This window comes from Mesoplodon densirostris, chromosome 2 (assembly GCF_025265405.1).
Source record: "Mesoplodon densirostris isolate mMesDen1 chromosome 2, mMesDen1 primary haplotype, whole genome shotgun sequence".
In the NCBI taxonomy this organism is placed as follows: Eukaryota; Metazoa; Chordata; class Mammalia; order Artiodactyla; family Ziphiidae; genus Mesoplodon; species Mesoplodon densirostris.
Genome location: NC_082662.1, coordinates 18484854 through 18508405, shown reverse-complemented (window position 1 = coordinate 18508405; position 23552 = coordinate 18484854). Strand labels below are relative to the sequence as shown.

The following is a 23552-nucleotide window of genomic DNA, read 5'->3' as shown; positions in this document are numbered from 1 at the left end:
CCGGACGTGCAGGCTCAGCGGCCATGGCTCACGGGCCCAGTCGCTCCGCGGCATGTGGGATCTTCCCAGACCGGGGCACGAACCCGTGTCCGCGGACTCTCAACCACTGCGCCAACAGGGAAGCCCGAGGCTGTTCTTTTTAATGACGGAGCACGCGGAGCAATGTGAGTGCCGTAGGTTCTCTGCTCCGCCCTCCACCCCTGACCAGCTGGACACCTGCCTCGGCCACCCCAGAGACCCACGGGCAGGGCTGGGGCCTGGCACCACGCACAAGGGCCTACTCCTCATTGCGTCACTAGCACTGAGCAGAGAGCTTGGCATCTCACAGGTGCTCCACAGGTGCCAGAGGAATGAGGGCCTCTTGGGAGGATGAAGCCCTGGCATCAGGGAGGGGGTGCCCTGGGTTCAGGGTTGGGAAGCCTGTTTCACTTGGGAGTGAGGCAGACCTGGATTCGAATCCTGCCTCTGCCGCTTCTATGTGGTGACCCTGGCTGGCTCCGGGCCTCAGCTCCTCCTCTGTGACGTGGTGGGAACGGAGTCACTGAGCCAGGCCTGCGTGGTGTTGGGAGGAGATGGGGGTGGGTAGCCACAGGGCACGTGCCAGGGGCGCTGTTAACAGGGAAGCTGCCGCAGGCGGCCCTCGGGTCAGGCTGCCACTCGACAGGCAGGACCCACCAGAATTTGGAAAGAAAGGGGCTAACTTCAGTCCAACAACTGGCTAGAAACAGAGAGGTAAGTGGTTGTCGTCCAAACCAGTGTGACCAAATCCATCCCAGGGGCGGCAGTGGCAGCTGTTCTGGAAAATGATCATCAGAGCGATTTGATATTTTAATGACATTTATTGAGCACGTACCATGGGTCAGGTACCAGGCTAAGCATTTTCATTTCCTTCATTTAAGCCTCAGTAACAGAGCAGGTACTATTATTCCTATTACAACAGGGAGGAGACAGAGGCAGAGAGGGAAAATTCTAGAATCCAGGCCTGGGATGGTCATGCTAGCCTGCCTCTGTGCTTTTTGATTTCCTTCCACTTATAGAACATGTTTTACTTTTCTAAGGGCGCAAAGCCTGTAGCTCAGAGTCCCGGTGAGGAAGGCGGAGCCCAGAGAGGCAGGCACTTGCCCAAACGCCCCAGCAAGTCCGCGCAGTGCTCGGATGCCAGGGAGGACGAAGGGCCCGGGAGCTGGGGACGGGCGTCTCCGCCTACCTGCCTGGTTCGTGGTGATGTTGACGACGGCAGCCCGGCGGGGCTCTGGGCTCAGGTCAGACACGCCGTTGACGGCCTCGATCCAGAAGGAGTAGTTCATGTGGGCCAGCAGGTTGGCCACCAGCAGGCTGGCCTGCACCAGGCTGGTCTGCTGGGGCACGAAGCGGGTGCTGCCCCCACACGCCTCGCAGCGGCCCAAGGCCCAGGGGCAGCGGCGGCACACGGCATTGTAGGTGACGTCACTGCGGCCGCCCCGGTCCAGCGGAGGGGCCCACTCCAGGGTCACAGAAGTCCCATTCACGCTGGAGATCAGATTCACTGGTGCCGAGGGGGGGCCTGGAAAGCAGAGAATGACAGGTGGGCCTGGAGGGCATGTATTTGGGCTGGTCTAGTCTCCCCCATCAGGTCAGGGAAGGGCTGTGGTTCCCCCATGATACTTGGGGCTCCCTAAGGATAAGGGCACACCTACTCCATCCTCTGGAAGCTCCCCGAGGGCAGAGGCAGTGTCTCTGCCATCAGATTGGGAGCACAGTCAGGGTCTGGGCACAGAAGCCACCCTTCCCCCACCCCCTGTAGCACCACCTGGATCCTGGGGTTTGTGCTTCACAAGATTTTCACCCAGAGCTGGGGAGAGACTGCACATAGCAGCTACCCTGGGTGTGAGATGCCCCAGTCATCTGCATCCCCCACTCCACTCCTTAACCCCATGGCTGGATTTAATGTAAATGACACTGAACACTGTGGTGGAGAAAAGCAGAGCCCCGTGTGCCAAGTGACCCCTCCCCACTGCCCAGGATGGGAGCCCCAGTCTGGGCAACACAAGGACACTGGAGAGAGGGGTGGGGCTGGGGGCTGGGAGTTGGGGTAGGATCCTGGGGGTGGGGATTTGAACCAGGAGGGCCTGAGGGGAGATGGAATTCCAACTCTCAGAATCTCAAGCTGGGAATCTTAGATCTTAAGAAAATAGAATTGTAGAATCTCAGAATCATAAAGAACCTTAGAATCTGCAGGGTATGGAATACTAAAAGCCTAGTCTTTTACAATCTTAAGGTTCCTAGAACTGAAGGGCACTGGATTGTGGATTTGGAGAGAAACTAGAGTCCAGCCAGCTGAGTGCAAATGTTCATGACCTAGAGCTGGGCTCACCTGGCCTGAGGAGCCCAGAGCAGTCGCCATGCCCCTCAGCAATCCTTTCTGCCCCAGCAGGTCCCACATGGGGCAAAGGCACTGGTCTGGGCAGAACAGGGGAGGGGGGGAGGGAGGGAAGAAGGATTTATTCATGCGCACGTGTGTGTGGTGTGTTGTGTGCGTGTGGTGTGTGTGTGTGTGTGTGCAGCAATGTGAATACACCTGGGCCCTTACCTGCCCTGTGCAGGGGGTCTGGGGCTGGGTGGTGATGGAAGTTGGGGGAGGGGGAGATGGAGATCAGGTTGGGGTAAATTCTGGGGCAAAACCCATCAGCACCGAGTAAAGTACCCCTCACCCCGTCACAAGAGCCCGAGGCTGGTGAACAGGGTGGGCTGAACTGGCTGCAGCTCCTCCCCAGCGGGAGTGGGAGTGAGAGGCCCCTTTGGGCCAGGGGAGGGGAGGCCATGGAGGAGCTGCATCAGCAGAAATGCCAAGACAGTCCTGCAGCCCTGCAGGCACGGCGCCAGAGTCCCTGCGTCCCCTCAGGGACGGGGCATGCGCACTGCCGCCTCACCCTCTCCAGGCGCACACCTCCCCTGCAGGGCCAGGCGTGCTCATGCTGAGCTCACAAAGCAGGCTCGTTCAAGCTCCACGGGGACTCATGAGTCCGTTCCGGGTACCCAGATGCACACACACGTGTGCACACACCCCTCTAAGAACACTTTACACACGTGGGCACAGCACTTGGACACTCACACTCTATGCAGTCATCTTCTGCATGAACTGCTACCGACAAGGACACACACAGTCATCATCGCTGTAGGCCTCCCAAGGCACACACAGAATCCGACACACAGCAGCCACACCCACTCCATACACACAACCATGCACCCCCCCACACACACTAAAGCAGCTCCCAGAATTCAGCAGCTCCCCCCAGTCTCTCAAGGATGGCAGTGATGCGGGGCAGGGGTGGGGGCGGCTCCTCTGATGCCCGCCTTGCCTCACAGGCAGTCCGCCAGCTTGCCCACCCCAGCCCCCAGGATACTGGCATGACCCTTGGGTCAGAAGATGACCAAAGCCACCTGGTGCTGGGAAGGGCATGAGTCCAGTTCCGTCCTGCCCTTTGGAGCAGAGAGGAGAGACCGAGGAAGGAATGGAAAGATTTCCCTGGAGAGATGGCAGGTGACCTATGACAAGAAGCTGGGAGCCCAGAGAGGTCAAGGTCATTGTTGAGGGGTCAGAGTCACCCCCCATCCCCAGACTGGCCCCTGGCCTATAAGAGCCACCTGTCCCTGCCTCACCCGCTGAGACCTGGCTCCCTGGGAGCTTGAGGGGCCGAGCATGGGGTCCTAGCCTAGTCTCGAGGGTTCTGGGGCCATGGGGTGGTACTCACGGGTGCAGGCTGCAGACGGTGGGTCCAGGGTTGCACGGAAGTAGCTGAGGTCGCAGCGGCAGGCCTGGGCGGCAGGGGCTGCAGAGTGGCTGTGGGGAGGGCAGCGGGCGCAGAGCTGGTCCCCGGGGGCCGACTTGTAGAAGCCCAGCTCACAGGCTGTGCAAGAGAAGGAGGCTTCAGGTGAGCCTGCCGGGCCACCCTGCTGGGCCTCAGGGGCAGCTCTCCAGCCCCGGGGTTCCTGGGGGATCCCCTGAGGGACAGAGGTACAGACTTTCAGCATCACCCGTTCCTACTCTCATCTGCAGATGGAGGGACTGAAGCTCAGAGAGGGCCTCTGACTTACACAGGGTTGCACAGTGAGTCGGAGGCAGAGCTGAGGCTGGGACCCTGACACCTGAGTCCCAGCCCCATAGTCAGCACAGGGCGGAGCCTCTCTGAATCCCCCTTGACGGGCCTCCAACGGCCCCTCCCACCCAGGCTCTGTCGTTCACAGGGCACTTGTCCTTGAAGGAGACACCAGCCTCAGGGGCAGGGGTCAATGCTAAGAATCCGAGGGGGGCCAAAACCCCAGGGGTGTGACCTGAAAGCCGGAGAGGGAATGGGGGTGGGGGAGGAACGTGACTGGAAGAGACGTGTGTGATGAGACCAGAGGTTCCCAAACACGGACAGGGGTGGAACCATCCCTATAAAAACACAGACTCCGGCCCCATCACAGCCACTGAGTTAGAAGAGCCAGGGGTGGGGCCTGGGAATCTGTGTTTTACAAGCGCCCCGAACAATGCTGATCGTCCAGGAATTGCAGGCTCCTGACCCTCCCAGTCTCACCCTGGCCGACCTGATATGTTTCTCGTATCTGACATTCTCTCCGGCCTCTGAGAGGCACACACATCTTGCCCCTGATGACCACAGAAGCCCCCAAACCTGGCCCCCAGCCCCACCTCCCCAGCCCCACTGCCCGCGAGATGACTATTCCTTTAGCCAGTATCTATGAGCACCTATTCTGTGCCAGAGACACAGCCATGAACAAGGTCCACATGGTGTCTGCCCTCAAGAAGCTGGCATTTTTCAAGGCGGCGGGGGGAGACACAGTAAATGAGGCTGTGATCATTTCCAGAGGAAATAAAGCAGAGGATGTGGCAAAGGGTAAATGGTGGGAGGAGGACCTTCCCTGAGAAGGTCTTTGAGTTGTGGCCTAAAGGCTGAGAGCGAGTCGGCCATGCAGGGAGTGCAGATGTTGTGGGTTGAGGGACATGCTAAAATGACACTGCTGCTGGGCCAAACCCTCACAGGCTCCCCACGGCCTAAACAATAAAGCCTGGTGTTCAAAGCCTCCCTGCAGCCTCCTTCAGTGCCGCTCCCTCTCCCTCAGGCCGAACTAAAGGACTGGCCATTCCCCACACTCAGGAGTTGTTTCCTGTCTCGGGGCCTTTGCACATGCTGTGCCTTTTCTCTTTTTGTCACCGTGTGGAATTCTTTCAAGATTCATTTTAACTGTGCCTTTGATGAAACCTTTCTGGACTGCTCCACATCTCCACATGTACACACACACACACACACACACACACACAGAAGCAACCACTCCCCTCCCCATCTTTGCATCCTGTTCGGCCTCACCACCTGCAACGTTATGGCTGTACTTTTTCATCTATGTGTCTGACTCTCTCTCATGGGTAGATCCTTGTGAATAGGGCAGGGCCGCCTTATTCATCTCAAAGTTCCTAGGGTCTGGCTCAGGGTAGAAGTTGTCAACACTGGTGGGAGTTTTCAAAGTGAGCTAATCCGGCCATTATCTGCTCTGGGCAGAAAGACAACCCAGGGGTTCAGGAGGACCAAATGCTGCCCAGCCAGGCAGCTCCCAGCTCCACCTGTGGAACTAAACTCCTCTGCAACGGGGGCCACCAGGAAACTCACTGGGATCTCTCTCCGCTAAGTCCCGTTCTAGAAAACTCAGTGCTTGAGAGAAGCTTCATTTGCAAAGCTATGTCATGTATTTGATTGTACCTCTTTATCATAATAGCTAAAATTAGGTTGATTTGTAAAATTCTACAAACTTGAGAGAAAACCTGAAGTCAGGAGAAATGATGATGCCCTTAAGTTGCTTCCCAGACTCAGAGGCCGTGGAGCCAGAAGGGGCTTATAGGTTGGGAAGTCAGCGAGAATGTGCCTCGGTTTTGAGACCTCTTTCCTGCCCCCTGGGGAGCCCCCAAGAGGGCTCAGGCCTGACTGGGGGCTGGGTGCTTGGAGTTGTGGGGAGGGTCCTAGTTGACACCCTGTGATCTCCCCTCCTCTTCCCAGAAGCCCGGGCGCAGCCTAAGAGCTTCCTTCTGAGCCCAAGAAGCAGACAGAGGAAACAGGCTTTGCACTCGACCAGCAAACGTTTATCGAACCTGTGGCTGAACTGAATGACACTCTTCCTCACTGTACACATCGGGTCCACCTTGACCAACATCTCGGGAACCGTTTGCTTATTCTGTCCCTTATTTATTCCTTCACCCGAATTTACTGAGCCACGGACCGGACGTAAACAAGAGCTAGAGCTGCTTTCAAGGAGCTGTCAGAGCAGTGAGGGGCAGATCAGGACACGTGCGGTGACATCTTGGTGTGACGCATGGCACAGCATGACAGCCTTTGTTTTTTGAGTCCCTGACCATTCGGAGTTCTGCTAGTCCTCAGGTGTTAAAGGGCAGAAACTCGGGAGCAGGCTGCCTGGGTTCCTTTTCTTTTCCAGACCCTAGGCTAAGTGACATTAGGCAAGTGGCTGGGCCTCTGTTGTCTTCATCTGGAAAATGGGGACAATAATAGTTCCCACCTCCGAGAGCTGTTGTGAGGATGACAAGAGTGAATACACGTGAATTCACACCAGCACAGCGCTTGGCACTCGTTATTACCACTTTCCGCAGTCAGCGTGAATACATCTGTTTGGCAGAGAGGAAACAGAGGCTGGGGAGCTTGAGTGCCTCGCCCCAGAGTCCCCGCTGAGCCAGGATGCAAACCCCAGCCTTTCCCCTACCAGCCTCTCAACACCCAGCCTCTGCTTAGAGACGGCCCTGCCATCCTGCCACTTCACCGGTGGGTGGTTCTCACACGCTAAGCTAATACCCATATGGCTATAAAGTGTCAAGGCTAGATTAATCCGCTCAATGAAAATAAAATAATCTTGAATAAGAATACTAATCACCAGGCCTCGGGGAGCCCAGAGACCTGGAGGCAGAGCCGGGAATTAATGGCCGAGACAGATGGAGCGGCTCTGGGCTGGGGCCCGGCCCTGCCCGTAGACCCAGGGCGCTTCCGGAGTCTGCAGTGCCCGGCGTCGGCCGTGCGCCAGGAGGGGCTCCCGCCCCTGCCGAGGGCACCTTGCCCCGGCCGCCTGTCAGGCCGGCAAGCTGATGGAGACCCCGGCCACCTCTCTCCTCTCCCCGACGAAGAGCTTGAGATTTGACAAATAAGGTGTCTGCCGGTGGCCGACCAAAGGAAATTAATTCTAAATCAGATTTTGAACACAGTCAGGAAGGCAAAAGAGCTCGTTGTTCATGCTGCCCCTCCGAAATGAGATGCTCTGATATTTATAGAAAGATGATTAGGGCCGCAGAGGGTGGTTTATATTCTGTGTCCAGGTGACAGAAAGGATGGTAGCCAGGAGACTCTGGGGGCTGCTCTGTTGGGTGATGTTCTGAGAGGTCCTTCTTCTCTCTGGAGGGGGTCGGGGGGGATGCAGCCAGGTGTGGGGGGAGGTCACTGGGTCAGGAACTGGGTAGTGTGGGGAGCTGTCTGGTCAGGGGGTTGGGAGATTTGGGATTCAATCAACCACTCCTAGCTGTGTGCCCTTGGGTCAGTCACTTCGCCTCTCTGGGCCTCCATTTCCCCACTGGTAAACTGGACTAGGTCCGTGTGGCTCTGACGTTCTTCCGTGGGTCCCTGAGGCCCGAGTGCAGTCTCCATAAGGATTCTAAAAAGCCATGTGATTGGGCTGGTCCCCTCTCCTGGGCTTTATTGTCTTCTCCGTAAAAGCAACTGCTGCCCAGCCACTTCTGAGGGGAGCCTTGAGGGTGAGACCAGCGAGATGGGAACCTGGCAGCTGGGAGGGTGGCTCTCTCCATGGGCCTGGCCGCTGCTGCAGCCCTCAAGCTCTGGGTCCCTTCTCCTATCACCAGAAGGAAGGCGGAGGGGCACTCGGGTGGGGGAAGCCGGGACCCCCTCTCCCAGCCCTGTTTGCTCAGACAGAACTGCCCGATGGAGAAGGCCAGGGCCCCTCGGGTCTCAGGAGGCCCCGCTCAGGCCAGGCAGGGGGCTCCAGCTTTGAGAGGCCATCTCAAGCAGCCCAGCAAAGGCACCCCCAGATTGTGTCCAGCTCCTGCTTGTGTTCCACCCTCTCCCACTCTCGGGCTACCCACTAGGAAGGGGTGGGGATGGGCGACACTGCAGGGCCGCTGGCCCAGGCCTCCTGTTGGGGGAGGGCCTCGGTTTTGCACCTGTGCTGTTTCTTTGAAGGAGGTTAACAATCACAGAAGCCCACCGACAGGGTTAAGAAAAGTCTCTCCTCGTGCGATTTAAAACCGGCATCCCGCCCCCAAACGTCACTGCCTGCAGTGCACTATGAATTAATATTTTTTATAAAACCTGTAATTATCTTGCAACTGGCATAATTACGCTGCATTGTGATTTAAATGTAAAATTCAAAATATGCTGCAATTCCCTAACCCTGCTGTGGCATTTCTTCATTATTTTTTATTAACGTGCCAGCAGCGTCAGGCAATGGGAGTGGCCTTGGCTTCTCCCAGCTCTGAGGAAGTCCCCCTGCTCAGGCCGTGGGGTTTCCACCAACAGTCCTGCCCTTGACATGTTGTGGGTCCTGGGGCAAGACGCATTCCCTCTTTGGGCTCCACTTCCCATCTCTCTCAAAAAAGGAGGCTGGAGCAGTACCTCTGAGTGAAGTCCCAACCCCGAAGTCAGGAGGACCAGTCTCCCTCCTAAGGGCAAGGATGCACGCTGTACAAACAAGTGGCCTGCTGTGCTCACTGGCTCAATCCAGGGCTGGGGGCAGTTGACCTTGAGCAGGTATCTACTGGCTAGCCCGCCCGGTTGTTACAGCTTATACTGTCCTGATTACTAACCTTTTTTTTGCAGTACGCGGGACTCTCGCTGCTGTGGCCTCTCCTGTTGCAGAGCACAGGCTCCGGATGCGCAGGCTCAGCGGCCATGGCTCACGGGCCCAGCCGCTCTGCGGCATGTGGGATCCTCCCAGACCGGGGCACGAACCCGTGTCCCCTGCATCGGCAGGCGGACTCTCAACCACTGCGCCACCAGGGAAGCCCAAAAGAAATGTTTCTTTTTTTTTTTTTTTAACCTTTTTAACGTTACCCCAGGGGGCTTCGCAGAGAGCTTTGTGGGCAGAGGAAGCAGTTCAGGGCTCTGGAGTGAGACAACATGGGATCAGATCCCTACTCTGCCACTTAAGTTGAAGGGACTCAGTTTTTCATGTCTGTAAGATGGGGATATAATACCTAGCTTAGAGGACTATTGTAAGGATGAGAAGCTGTGAACTCCCCGAAGGCAGGGATGCCCTGTGGCTCTATCCCTGATGCCTGCGACACAGTAGATGCTCAACAGAATGAGTAACTGACATAATGTGTACTAAGTGCTCATTAAAGTGCCTGGCACGTGGCAAACACTCTAAAAATTGTCACGAAGGGACTTTATATCCCCATCCGAATAAGGGGATGTTGGGAGCTGGCTCTAGTGGGGAATGCAGTCAGGATAGGCCAGGGATAGGTGAAAAGCCTACACACATGGCTCAGAGTAAGACAGACCTGACTCAGAGCCCAGCTCCACCTCTCACCAGCTCTGAACCTAAGCAGGACACTACCTCTTGAGCCTCAGTTTCCCCATCTGTAAAATGGAATTCTAATACCTGCCTTGCTACAACAAGCCAATGAATGGATGTGCTAGGAATCCCCTTGCAAGCTGTATAGGCAACAGGGATGTTTGTTGTTATTGTTACTACCCAGAGGGAAGTTGAGAAGTACAGGGGTGTCTGTGAAGGAACCAGGAGAGGCTGGAGGCCTGGAGAGCCTGGAAAACTAGGCCACAGAGGGTAGAACAAATCCAGAAAGAGGCAAATGTCACAGAAGGTGCTTTGGGGTTTAGGGCCCAGGAGAGTGAAGACTCGTGGCAGTTGGCAGTATGAAAAAAGATTTCTTAAGGAAATCAGAGAGCCCCAGAGAGGGGCCAGAAAGGGCCTGGTGGCTGGACAGAAGAATCTAGTCCTGGAGATCTCGGGGCAAGATAACTCCTAAGCTGGACCAGGCTGGGCTCTGAAGCTACTTTGCACATGACCTGAAACTGTCAGCCTGTGTCCTGCTCAGTCCTGCGAGCACCAAGGGGCCTTCCTGCTGGCTAGGGCAGAGGGATGGTGCTGGGAGGCCTGAAGGTCCCTCTAACTGTGGTCTCAGGGCCTGTGTAGTACCAGCAAAGGGCTCAGAGGATATTTCTAGTGTCTTTCAGGGCCCCGTCCCAGTTTTCACTGAGGCTGTCTGGGGACAGGCCCTGGTCTCTCTGATCTCTGCCCAGGAACATCTCCTCCCTCAGGAGAACCAATGGTCCCAGAAGCAGGCTTCACTGAGCTCTGAGTGGCTGAGCTGCCATGTGTCTAGTCCCTGGGGAGATCAAGGAAGGGCAACCAGGTGGAGACCACTAATAGCTGGGGCACCAGCTGTCTGTGCACACCAGCCCTCCCAGTGTTCCCGGGCTGTCAGGATGCCTGGCTGCACTGCCCCCACATAGGGGTCTGCTGGTCACACAGCACATGCACACAGCCTGGGCTCTGGATCCAGCTCCTGGTCTGTTACACTGGAACCCCAGCAGTACACCGTAGGAACAGGTGCTATTTCATGACCCAAGTGCTCCTGGCCGTCTCTTCCCCCACATCCCTAGATAAGTTTCCCCTGAACACAGGCAGGCTGTGACATGCCCACCCCAGACAGTCCTCCCGGGGTGCCCCTGCCCGCATAAGCTCACAATGGCCCTGTATGCCACACATCCGCCCTGAGCCCTGATTCCAACCCATACCTCCTCCCGCCCAACAGGTTAGAAGTTTAGTGGTTCTGAGCCCAGACTCTGGAGCCAGACTTCTGGGTTCAAATCATAGCTCTGCCACTTCCTAGCTGTGTTACCTTGGGCAAGTTGCTTTGCCTCTCTGTGCTTCAGTGTCCTCATGTTTAAAGCCAGGATAACAGTAGTTTCTGTTTCGCTGGATGGTTGTGGGGATTAAATGAGTTAATACGTGAAAAGTGCTTAGAATCATGCTGGACACGTTAGGTCACATCACTGTTCCCTAGCACAGGCATGTACCCAGTAGTATTCCCAATCACTCTGGTGCCCAGAGATGTACCTCTCTGGGTACATCACAATGCCCACAGAGGGTCCACCTGGTTGTGGTGTGTCTCCCTCCCCACAGCACACACACAACACACATGTGGATGGCCTGGTGACACAGGAACGCTGGAGGTTCATGCATCTTCCCAGGTGCTGTGTGCACCACCCAGGAGCTTGCTGACTGCCCAGCCTGCTCCCCAGCCCCCAGCATCCCTGCCCAGACTGAGCCCAGCTGCCGGCCCACCCGCACAGAGGTGTGCTCACCCACGCAGGCGTCCCGCCGCTCCTCGTAGCCCGCGCTGCACACACACTTGCCAATGGGCACCAGCCACTCGCCCTCGGCGCTGCAGTACATTTTGGGTGTGTCCCGCTCCTCGGAGTGTCGCACGCACTGGCCCCGCACCTCCACCAGCGAGGACGAGTCGGCCCCCGTCACTGCCTCCGAGAAGGCGGCCAGGTTGCGCACCATGGTGGGGCACTTCTTGTAGTAGATGCGGAGAGACAGGATGGCGAGGCAGGCACCGATGTCTTGGAAGGCCAGGTAGAAGCCACGCTTGCTGAGGGGGCCCACACCTCGCACCTCCGTGTTGAGCTTGAGGCGCCGCACACCCAGGTCGGCCCCAGTGAAGCTCTCGTCGGCTGCGATGGTATCGATTTTGAGGAACTGGCTCTCCTGTGTGCTGGCGCCCAGGTCACGGTCCGACTCCAGGTAGTAGAGGTTGAAGGTCTCCTTGCAGGTGCCCAGCACGCCGGGCATGCTGTTGCAGTCCCGCAGGGTGAACTTGATCTCGGCGTAGACGCGTCGGGCGCCATCGCGGGGCACCCAGCTGGTGCGCAGCCAGTTGTTCTGGTTGGGGCTCATGACGTTGCACACCTGGTACGTGTGGATGGGCCGGAAGGACTCGTCCACCTCGTTGATGGAGTCCCACTGCGGGCAGAGAGAGCACAGCCGGCTGAAACGAGAGGCAGCACCTGGCCCTCTCTCACCACAAGCCACATGCACTGTGCCGGTGGCTTCCTGGGGAAGAAGACGGAATGTTCTCCAGCCTCGAGGAGCTGACCTTCCAGCGGACTGTCAACCAGATGCCATGCACCCTACAGAAGTGATCTCATAGAGTGTCACGTCCTTCTGGGGAAGTGTTATTTGCTGCCTTTTCGCAGATGAGGAACAGAGGGGCTCAGACATAGAGCCATGCGTCTGGGGTCACATAGCTAGTGAATGATGGAGCTGGGACTGGAATTGATGCCAAAGCTACAAAGCTCTGACCTCATTTCTACATAGCTACTCCGTCACTCCCAGAGTGGGGTGACTTGCCTGGGGAAATCAGTGAGCACACTGGTCCAGTTTCCGTATCAGCTGCCAGAAGGGCCTTTCTAATGCATGAACCTGACTTGTGTTGCACCCCCCACCTCAAATCCTTCAGATGCAACCCCTGCATTGGTGCTTGTTGAGTGACTGTCTAATGGATGGACTCCCTCTGCCTTGCTGTGTGTGATGTTCCCTCTGCCCCCAACCTAAGGCTGGGGGCTCACGGGCTGGCCTGGATCCCATGCAAGGGGGGTACCAGGATGTGGGAAAGTTGAGTATGATTGTTCCTGTGCCAGGTGCTTGCCAGGAATCACTGATTCAGAAATAAACCAGTGACCATCACTGACACTATCAACAGAGTGAAAAAGCAACCCACAGGATGGGAGAAAATATCTGCAAATCACATATCTTAGATGGGATTAATATCCAGAATATATAAGGAATTCCTAACAACAAAGAACCAAACAGACCTGTTAAAAAATGGGCAAAGGACTTGAATAGTCATTTATCTAAAGAAGATACACAGATGGCTAAATAGCACATGGAAAGATACTCGACATCACTAAGCATTAGGGAAATTCAAATCAAAACCACGATGAGATTCCACTTCACACCCATTAGCTATTATCAAAACAACAGAAAATAACAAGTGTTGGTGAGGAACCCTGTGCATTGCTGGTGGGAATGTAAACTGGTGGGGTCACTGTGGAAAACACTATGGCAGTTCCTCAAAAAATTAAACACAGAATTACCATAAATTCCTCTTCTGGGTGTACACCCAAAAGAAACAAAAGCAGGGGTGACTTCCTTGGTGGTCCAGTGGTAAAAGAATCTGCTTTCCAATGCAGTGGACGTGGGTTCGATCCCTGGTCAGGGAACTAAGATCCCACATGCCGCGGGGCAACTAAGCCCGTGGGCCACAACTACTGAGCTTGCATGCCTCAGCGACATCCTGTGCACCACAACTACAGAGCCCACGCACTCTGGAACCCATGCGCCACAACTAGAGAGAGAAAACCTGCATGCCACAACTACAGAGAAGCCTGCGCACTGCAACGAAGAGCCCTCATGCCGCAACTAAGACCCCAAAAATAAATAAATAAAAATAAAAAAAAAAACATTTATTTATTTATTTATAGGGACACAGAGATTTGCACACCCACGTTCATAGCAGCCCGAAGGTGGAAACACGAATGTCCATCAGTGGATGAACTGATAAACAAAATGTGTATATCCATACAATGGGATATTATTCAGTCTTAAAAATGAATGAAATTCTGACACTTGCAACGACACAGAGGAACGCTGAGGACATTATGCAAAGTGAAATAAACCAGACACAAAAGGACAAATCCTGTATGCTTCCACTTATTTGAGGTACTTAAGTCAGATTCCTAGAGACAGAAAGTAGAGTGGTACTTGCCAGGGGCTGCGGGGAAGGGAGGCATGGGAGTTACAGTTTAATGGATACAGAGTTTCAGTCTGGGAAGATGAAAGAGTTCTAGAGATGGATGGTGGTGATGGTCATGTAACAACGTGAATGTACTTAATGCCACTGAACTGTAGGCTTAAAAATGGTTAAGATGGTAAATTTTATGTTAAGTGTATTTTATCACAATTTTTTTTTTAAAAAAGAAAGAAATACACCAGAAATACTCCCTGCCCCCAAGCACCTCACATCCTCACAGAAAAGGCGTGGAGGGTGGCACACCAAAGGGAGTGGGCATGTAGGGTATGGCGAAACTTCCTGTAGGCTGAAGTAGGACCCTCTTTCAGGGATGGGAGGGACGAGCCCTGGCAGAAGCTGGGAAGTGTAAGCAGTGTTCAACAAGCCCAGTTTGGACACAGAAGAGTCATACTGAAGACACAGTGCTGTGAAATGATCCGAAAGTTGAGAGGCCTGGGTTCTGGGCCTGGGTCAGTCTCTAAATGGCTGTGTGACCTTGGGCAAATTGCTGCTCCTCTCTGGGCCCCAGCTTCCTCAGCTGCAGAATGCTGATCAGCCAGGAGCAGTCACTGTTGGGCTGAGTTCAGTGGATTCCAGAGGGTTCTGAGGAGGGGCTGGTGGCCAAGGGCAGAGGGAGGGGCCGGGCTCTGGGTCCCTGTCCTGGCTCCACCAGAGATGTAGTGCCTTGATCTTCTCTCTTGGGCCTCTATGTGTATTGTCCTTGAACTAGAGATCCTACTGCTTAAGCAGGGGGTGGGGGAGGGGAGGAAGGAGGTAAAGACCACGCCTCATGGGGCTCTGAGAATCTGCGGGGTCCTGAGCTGTCCCACAAGCTCTAGAGTGGGGACTGTGGGCATCTCAAGTCTTTCCTGCCTGACGAAAGCCCCTCGGTCTGACTTCGTCTTGGCCAGTTATATGTGCCAGCCCTCAGTGCCCTTATCTGTAAGAGGGGCTCAGAAAGGCCCCACTTCAGTGAGGCTTGAGAGGATGGAAGGAGATGCCTACAAAGTGCTTAGCTTGGGTCTGGCACAGAAGGCACCCGAGGAACAGGACTGGTATGATGCTGAACTGGCAGCCTTTTCCCAGCCCACCTGTGCCTGCCTCTAGGGACCACCGGGGAAGCAGTCCAGGGTGTGCCAGCCTCACCCGAAAGGCTGCGTGCCTCCTGCACCCCCCACCCCAAGAAGGACCTCCACGCTGTGCCCCGCTCTGCAGCTGGGGCTCTGGGCAGCACTGAGTCACATCTGGGGTTAAAGTCATTGTCACAATTAATGGAGCACCAAAGAGCCAGCCAGCTGCTCGCTGTCTGTTTCCTGCCAGGGACCTGGATAAATTAATCAGCTCAATCTGAGTCTGCTCCAGCCGCTCCACCAGTGCCAATGGCCTGGCTTAGCCCAGGGGCTGCTGCAGACACCCAGAGGGGCATAAATTCCTGGAGGGTGGGAAAGGGCGGAATCAGCCCTGTTCTCCACCTGGGGCACTCCCACCCCAGCCACCTCTCTACCCCCTGGCACACTCCTCCTCCAACCCCCACCACCGCTCTGGAACTCTGTCCCCTTCCCGGAACAGAAGGCAGCAAACCAGCTGTGCATCCCTGGGTATATCACATTCCCTCTCTGAGCTTTGGGCTTCTCATGGGTCAAAGCGGGTAGCTAATGCCTGCCCCTTTCATCTACTTCATCAAGCGAGACAATAAACAGGAAAGTTCACGAATGGCTGTTAATTCACCAGGTAAGGTGGAGCACCACCCAGTATGTGGAAGGAGGGGTCCAAAGAGAGGGGCGCAGCCTGGTTAAAAGCATGAGTTCTGGGGCCAGACTCTCCTGACCTTAGCAGAGATGTTTAACCTCTCAGAGCGTCTGGTTTCTCGCCAGTACGGTTGTCCTTTTCCTGCATCATCTCACGGATGAAAACTGTGTGGAACAGGTTCTGTGATCATCCCTGTGTTATAAACGGGGAGGTGGAGGCGAGGTAAACCGACTGGCCTGAGTCACACTGATGAGAGGTGGCGGAGCACCAGCTCGTTCAGACCCAGCACCGCTGGCTTTAGGCCGTGTGGCATGGCGGACAATCCGATAACTGTGTGATGCTGGAGACGGCCCTGGATGACCCTGGTACCCAGGGTGCTTAACAGACTCCAGAATCAGAAGGGTGGATGGAACCTCAAGGACCATCACTCTCCACCCAGCTGACACTTATTAAACAAAGGATTCCCAGGCCCCTCCCCAGACCCACTGGATGTGGGCATCTGTGTGTTTCACCTGCCAGCCTGGCACAGGTTCAAGATCTAGAGTTTGGAAACCTTCTTTCCTCTCTGGGCAAGCCCAATCTCCAGGCCCCATAATGATGGGAGGTGGTCCCTGGCTCAGTAGATAATGCAGCATTGGTTCCCACCCCTTCACAAGGTGGCACAAGGCACTCAACATGGGCTCCAGGCCCAGAGAGATCTGACTTTGCATCCATCACTTGGAACTTGTCTGACGGTGGCAAGGTTTTTCTCATTGCTCTGAGCCTCAGCTTCCTCATCTGTGAAATGGGGTGGTTACACCCACTTGCAGGATTGGTAGTGGGGATGAAATGAGATAATGTCCATGAATTGTTAAGAGCTATGTGAATATAAGTTATTTGTTCTAACTCCTAAACGAAATGAGGTAACTCTGAGCCACTCTTTTTTTTTTTTGGCTGTGCCACACAGCTTGCGGGATCTTAGTTCCCCGACCAGGTATTGAACCTGTGCCCTCAGCAGTGAAAGTGCGGAGTCCTAACCACTGGACCGCCAAGGGATTCCCTGAGCCACTCTTTACAGCACCCAGTAAACAAAAGAACCTTAGATGACCAACGTGATCGACCAAAACCCAAGTCTGGCCATATTCCTCACCCCCCGCTTAAAACCCTTCCAACTTCTTGTTACCCTAAAAACCAAGTCCTAAGCCCTGAGTGGGACAGAGGGACAGAGACACCCAGAGCCAAGCCGGGGAGCCAGGCCCATTCCTTCCTAGCTGCTGGGTCTCAGGGGAGATGCTGACCCGGCCAACAGCCAGGCAGTCACCTGCTCAGGGTCAGCCCCTGCCACTGGCACAGCCGGTTCACCGTGCCAAAGCCCTTTCACACCCACGCTCACCCCTTGAGACAGCCACGTGGGATACACAAAAGAGTGCTTCACAGGGAGAGACAGAGGCCCTGGGGGTAAAGGGACATCCCAGGACCCAGCCTTTGTCCTCAGGCAGAGAAGGGGGTCCTCCAGGCTCTCGGGGCCCCTGGCCTGCCCCTCCAGCTCCCTGAAGCCTGGTGCACCGGGGCTGATGACAGCAGACTCAGCTTACTGATACCTGGGGACGAGACCCCCAGAGAGAGAGGAGTTGGGCTCGTCCTGACCCCAGTCACAGGCCACAGAGAGCCCAGATGACAATCTTACCCCAAAGTAAAGAAATATTCAAATACCAGCTCAGTATCGTCATCAATACATTATTATCCCTCTGTCTCCAGAGGCATGGGGGCTGCCAAAGTGTTCATGAAAGAAGTCTTGGGTGTATGATGCGTTTGTGTCTATGGTGGGGATGTGCGTGCGTTTCTAAGCACGTTTGCAGGAGGAAATTTATTGAGATGTAACCATACTACACACTAATAACAATGATAATGATAATACATTTAATGAGGGCGCACCGTGTGCCAGGCACAGTGCCAAGACCATGGAGGCCAGATGGGCCTGGGACACAGACAAAAGCATCCCACATCCAAGCCTCAGACTTGGAGAATCGGGAGGCGGCGCTAGGGTTGGTTCTGGAATCCCAAAGGTCTGCATGCACTAAATTTAAGAAATCAGCAGCTCTGTCTCTGACTGCTGTGTGTCCCTGGGTAAGTCCCTTCACCTCTCTGGACCTCTGCTTCCTTTTGATCTGTCTGATGATAAGACTGTGAGTCACAGCCTCTCCCTGCTCACAGAGGAACAACACTGGCCCCGCTGCCCATCACTTACCCCGTGAGCGGGATACGCGAGCCAGCCCCAGTCCCCATGGGTGGTCGACGTGTCCAGCAAATTCACTGTAGAACAGGAAACAAGAGTACATCAGTCCCCTGGGCCCCCCTTCCCCGATCCCATAGGACCAGCCCAGCCTGGCTACACTGGTCTGCTCTTAGCCGAAACATGCCAGCTCCAGTCTCTGGTTCCTTTCTCACTTCTCCATCCTTCAGGGCTCAATTCAAGTTCTTTCCCTTCCTTGAAGCCTTCTTCCACCATCACAGCCAAAACCTAATCTTCTCACCTCCCAGAATACAAGCTGCCCCGAGTGCCAGGCTACCCTGGTTGGTGGTGCAGTGGGGTGGCTAAGAGCTGGGCTCAGCAGTCCAGGGGTCCTGGGTCAGAATCCCAGCTCTGTCAGTTAGACGCTGTGTGTCCCTGAGCAAGTTTCCTCCCTTCACCGAGCCCCCATTTCCTCCCCTAAAATGGGGTGACAGTGATGCCTGCCTTACAGGGGCTTGTGAAGATGGCCTGACCCTGGGCCACTCATGGGACATGATGGCATTCAAAAGCACCCACCGACGTTCGCGCTGTTAGGTCAAACCTCCCCCCAGGGGACTGGCCCCAGCTTTCCCATCACCAGTGTCCCCCAGTGGGTGCCTCGCACCAACAGGTCCTCTGTGCACACGGGACATGGAGGGCTTTGGAGGAGGAAGAGCTGCCTCGTAGGGAGCACGTGCTATGTGCTGGGCTCTGTTAGGGGAGCCTGAGATGCCTCATCTGCGGCCCGCACAACAAGGCTGAAAGGTGTTCATTCTTATCTCCATTTTCCAGATGAAAACACTGAGCCTCAGTGAAGATCAGGAACGTGCCTGGAGCCCCACAGGTGTAGCTGCAGGGCTGGCATCCAGAGCACCACAGACAAGGCCACCAGCCCTGGTAGCTTGAGCCCAAGGAGCAGAACCTCTGGGCTGTCACTGTGGTGGGAAAGAGCGCTGGCCTGAAAGGCAAGTATACTCTAAGCCAGACCCTCAAAGGGGACCCTGCAAAGTACCAACAACAGGGTGGAGAAAAGAGCCTGCCTTCGGAATCAGACATCACTGGGCTCATATCTCAATACAGCTACTTGGTAGCAGGTGACCTGCACTTCACCGAACCTCAATTTCCTCATCTGTAAAATGGGGATAATAATACGTAAGGGTGGGCGAGGGTAAACTGTAAAGCCTGGAGTCAATGCCTTACCAAAGCTGGTTCCTATTCCCTAAGTCCTGGCCCTCCTGCCTCTCTCTTGGGACCTAGGAGCCACCCACTCACTTTAAGGTGATAAAGATGCACTAAACTGTGAAGAGCAGGGCTTGAATCTCAGCACTGTCTCTAACTGCTGTGTGTCCTTGGGTAAGTCCCTTCCCCTCTCTGGGCCCCTGCTTCCTTTGATCTAGCCGATGAAAGCGCTTTGGGCTCCAAGGTCCACAGCTTTCATTTCATTTTCTCTTCTATGTACCCACTCCCCCAGCCAGCAACCAGGGGCTTCCAAACAACCCAATCTGCAGACTCCGGCAGGTCACAGAGGGTTCAAACGGGGCCCTCCTGGAACTTTCCCGAAGACAGGCTGGGTGTCCTTCTGCCTGACATTTGCATAGCTCTGCGCCTGCCCCTCAAAGATGGAGACAAGTGTCCTCAGGAAATGTTGGAGTGAGGATGCTCTTATTCGCTGATTTTCTTCCTCTTCCTCCTCTCACCCTCCCCACCCATTGTCAGGGGCCCCAGAGGCTGGCTGGAGAGAGGACTTGCCGAACCAGGAAGGGGCCTCTGAGGTCCTCCCCCGGGTCCCCAGGGGCCAGGTGGGATCAGGGGATGGAGCCAATGTCCGCAGAGGGATCTACCTTCCCTGAGCCCAGCCGGCCCCATGCCAGGGGCACAGGCAGAGAAGCCTTCCCGCCTCCCTCCCTCCTCCCTCACTCCCTCTCAGGCAATGGAGAGAAAACTGGGTCAGGCAAGCTCTCTCCTCCTGCTGGCTGGGGGGAGGGGGAGGGGGGGGCCGCACTGCAGTTTCCCCAGACCAGCAGGGCCCAGTTTGGGGAGAGGGTGGGGAAAGGGGACGTGTGGGCTCCCCTGCCCCACCCACACCCCAGATGGAGTCTCAGCCCTTCGCCAGCATCACCCGGATACAGCTCAGACCTGCCCCTACCCAGGGGCAATGAATGTCCCCCACTGGGACTTCTCCCCATGAACACCCTGACTCTAGAGGCAACTGCCTGCAGACCCCACTTTCTAGACCCTTCCCTTCCCCCTGGAAATCCCCAACCACACCTGCAGCTGCTTCTTGATCAGTCAGCCAGGGGGCTCAGATAATCCAAAAATAAGTCAGAAGTCAATTCTATTGGATTCAGGAAGAGTTATAGGATTCCAGGGCTGCTTGCTCCAATTCCCTCCAGACCCTTCTCTGTCCATCCCCTCCCCTCCTCCCCCTCTGTCCCCTTCTTCCCTACCTCATGTCCCCTTCTGTGGTGGGAACACAGAGTGTCTCTCATGGGAAGCTCCAGGCCCACAGGAGGGCTCATCAGGGCTGGAGAGAATTCCAGCGTTAAGCCCATCCAGCTTGGGCCTGAATCCCCTTGGAGATTCCAACCCTTCTGCTCACGTGGGCTGGGCTCTCTCCTGCCTCTTGCACTGCTGGACTGCAGGTCTGTGTGACATCTGTGAAGTCAATGACCCTCTCTGGGCCTGTCTCCCCACTTTTAAGTGGGAGGATTGGACCCATGGTCTCTTAGGGCCTTCAGTGAAGCAACCACTTAACCCCTCTGTGCCTCGGTTTCCTCATCAGCAAGATGTCTGTAGGCATCCTTCCTGGGCCTACTTGCCAGGCCGTTCTGGGGGATCAAACGGTCCCTCTCCTGCTCTGAGAAGCACAGATAATTCCTAAGCCTCTCCTGTTTGACTGTGGCAGGCATTATGCGATTTCTTTTCTTCTCCAGCACTGTCACCTTCCCCCATTCCATTTCGCTGAGACTAATACCTAAATTGATTTACATTCCCTGAGGACTCAGCGCATGATGGTGAGGCTGGAGAGTTCGGGGTGGCCAGGGGATGTCAGTCAAGATGTGAATGCCTCAGAGATCACCCCAAAGTAGTGGATAATCCACACCACAGAGTGATAAGGCTTTGAGCCTGGTGGGGCTCAGGGGCATCTCTGCAGGTGTAGGGCCGTCCCCAGCACTGTGAGGGACCTGGCATATGGGCACTTGGGCAGCCTGGGGCACTGTCACCTTGCAGGACGCCAGCTGGGAAAAGAGCCCCCTCCCTGAGTTCCAACAGTCTCCCTGGCCGATCCTGGCTCTGCACCAGCCCAGGGACTCCTGGCTGTTCTACGTGGAACCCATGCCCCAGGTCTCCACCCAGGACTGTCAGACCTGCGTGGGTAACCCATGTCCAGCCATGGGTATCCTGCTGTGTTGATCAGATAGGTATGGCCTGGCCCTTGGACAACATCTCCCTCCTTCTCACCCTTGACAGACGCCCCCCACTTCCTCTCTTTGAGACCTAGCCTCTTCCCCAACTGTCGCCCCTCCCTGGACACATCCTCTCTCCGAGGCTAATGGTCCATCCTCTGCTCGGGAGCCTGGTCAAAGTCCCCTCCCCAGGGGCTCTGGGGTTGGCCAGCCTGGGATTCTGGAAGGTGCTGGCTCCTCGCTGGAGAAGAGAGTTGAAGCAAGGAGCTGGGGATGCACCACCCAATGCCCAGAGCCTTGATGTGGGCCTTTCAGAATCCTGCTGGGTGAAGACACTGTCCCCTTCTCCCCACCCAACCCTGGGAAGACTGTGTCCTCAGGCCACAGCTCCAAGGGCTCCCAGGCCCCTTGTGCACTCTTCCCCTCAGCTCCCTTGCTATGGTCCCTGCTCCCTGCATGGCCCCTGTTTCATTGGAGATTATGAGTTTATCTATGTCTGTGTGCGTTTATTCTGTGCACATGCATTTCTGTGGACGTGAATGCAAGTTTGAGGGTCTTTTTATATGTGTGGTGTCTGCCCATGGATGTGCATATTTTCATGTGCATGAATCTTTACATGTATATGTGTGCACATGTGTACTGGCCGCACTTCTGTGCATCTGACTATGGCGTGGGGTGGGGGCTGTCCATGCACATGAGTCTCTACAGGCCTGGGTCTAGGTGTGTGAATCCTAACATGTGTTTGTTTGTGCATGTTTGGTTGTGGGTATGACTGAATCTCTGTGAGCCGTTCGTGTGTGGGGGTGGATCTGTGGTATATCTGAGCGTGGATGAGGAACACTGGCTCTGGAGCTTCCTGGAATCTGGAAGTTCATCTTGACAGGGTGAGAACACAGCTCTGGACCCAGGATGTCAGTCCCAGGATGCTGCACAGAGCACCAGGTCTAGCCTCCCCCTGGCAGAGCTGCAAAAGCAGAGGAGGCCCAGGGCAGGGGCTGGGGTGAGGAGTAGAACCTAGGGTGGCATCCTGAGCTGGACCTGGAGTGTCCAGTAGGGCTAAGATGGACGTGTGTGTGTGCGCGCACGCGTGCATGCTTGCACGTAGATGTGTGGAGACCCAGACCCTTTTGGTTCCGACTGCTCAGCCCTCACGCCCATCCTGTGTCCCCTGAGTGACCGGACTGCCCCAGCCTTGACTCCGGACAAGATCCAGCTCTCCAGGGCCTTTCCTGCCTCAGTCCGTCTGCAGCCCTCTCAGCCCCCTCCTCACTGGTTCCTTCTCCCCAGTGCCCACCAAAGCTGCCTCCCCTCCGGCTGTCACCCCCTGGCTGCTGTCCCTCCTTCTCCCCCAGTCCTCCAACCCTCCAGCCCGGCCCACTTCCAAGACCCTCACTCACTGCCCCTCATTCCCATCTTCCCCCAAACCCAGTCCTGTTCTCTGATCCTCGTTTCTCAGTTCCTGGTCCCCATCTCCCAACGCCATCCCCAGCCCCTTTTCCTTCCGCTCTCTGAACCTCATCCTGCGTCCTTGTGTCCCTCTGTCACTCTGCTCTCTGTCCTCTGTCCCCACCCCTGTCCCCTGCCCTGTCTCCTCTCTGCCCTATACCTCTTCTCCTGTCTTCTGTCCCCCCGTCCTGTCTCCTCATCCCCAGTGTCCGAGCCTCAGTTCCCTGTACCCAGCACCGAATCCCTAAGTCCTTGTCCTCCTGTCCCTGTCCCCGTGTCTCTGTCCCTCATCCTCAAGCCCTCCGGCCCCTCTCCCTCAGTCCTGTCCCCATCGCCATCGCTCTATGCCTTGACCCCAGGTCTCTCCCGCGGTGCCACGCCTGCCCCGCCCCAAACCCAGAGATCCCAGCTCCTTTGGCATTCGGGGTCGAGGGAAAGGAAGTTGAGCCTCGCTCTGGCTGCGCGCGCCGCGCCCCCAGGCCCCTCGGCGCCCCCGCCGCCCCGCCCCGCCGCCGCCGCCGCTGCTCACCTTCGCCGCGCGCCGCGGACACGCAGGTGGCAGCCGCCGCCGCGGCCGTGACGACCCACAGCGCCGGGGGCAGGCGGCCCCGAGCGGGGGCCATGGCCGGGCCGGGCTGGCGGGGACGCCACGCACCCTGGGCTCGGCCGTAGCGGCCCGCGCGTCGGCGCGCTCCCCGCTCACCCGCACACCCGGCTGCCGGGCGCACACACCGGCGCACACACCGGCGCACAAGCCGACTCGCAGCTCACACGCGGGCACCCGCGCCCGCCGCCGCCGCCGCCCCGGGCGGGGGCCGGCCAGTCACGGCGCCGAGCCAAT

The 23552-nt window shown here is 56.3% G+C and overlaps 1 protein-coding gene across 1 annotated transcript in view; it reads right to left on the bottom strand.

Moving 5' to 3' along the window:
• Positions 1 to 23334, bottom strand: part of EPHA8 (EPH receptor A8) — a 33709-nt gene extending 10375 nt beyond the window's left edge. Inside the window, exons 1-5 of the mRNA XM_060080643.1 lie at positions 23241 to 23334; positions 17835 to 17899; positions 11367 to 12030; positions 3732 to 3887; positions 1208 to 1543 (exon numbers count right to left, since the gene is read on the bottom strand). Of these exons, the coding sequence (XP_059936626.1) occupies positions 1208 to 1543; positions 3732 to 3887; positions 11367 to 12030; positions 17835 to 17899; positions 23241 to 23334 (1315 nt within the window). The remainder of the gene's footprint in view (positions 1 to 1207; positions 1544 to 3731; positions 3888 to 11366; positions 12031 to 17834; positions 17900 to 23240) is intronic.
• Between the last annotated feature and the right edge of the window lie 218 nt (positions 23335 to 23552).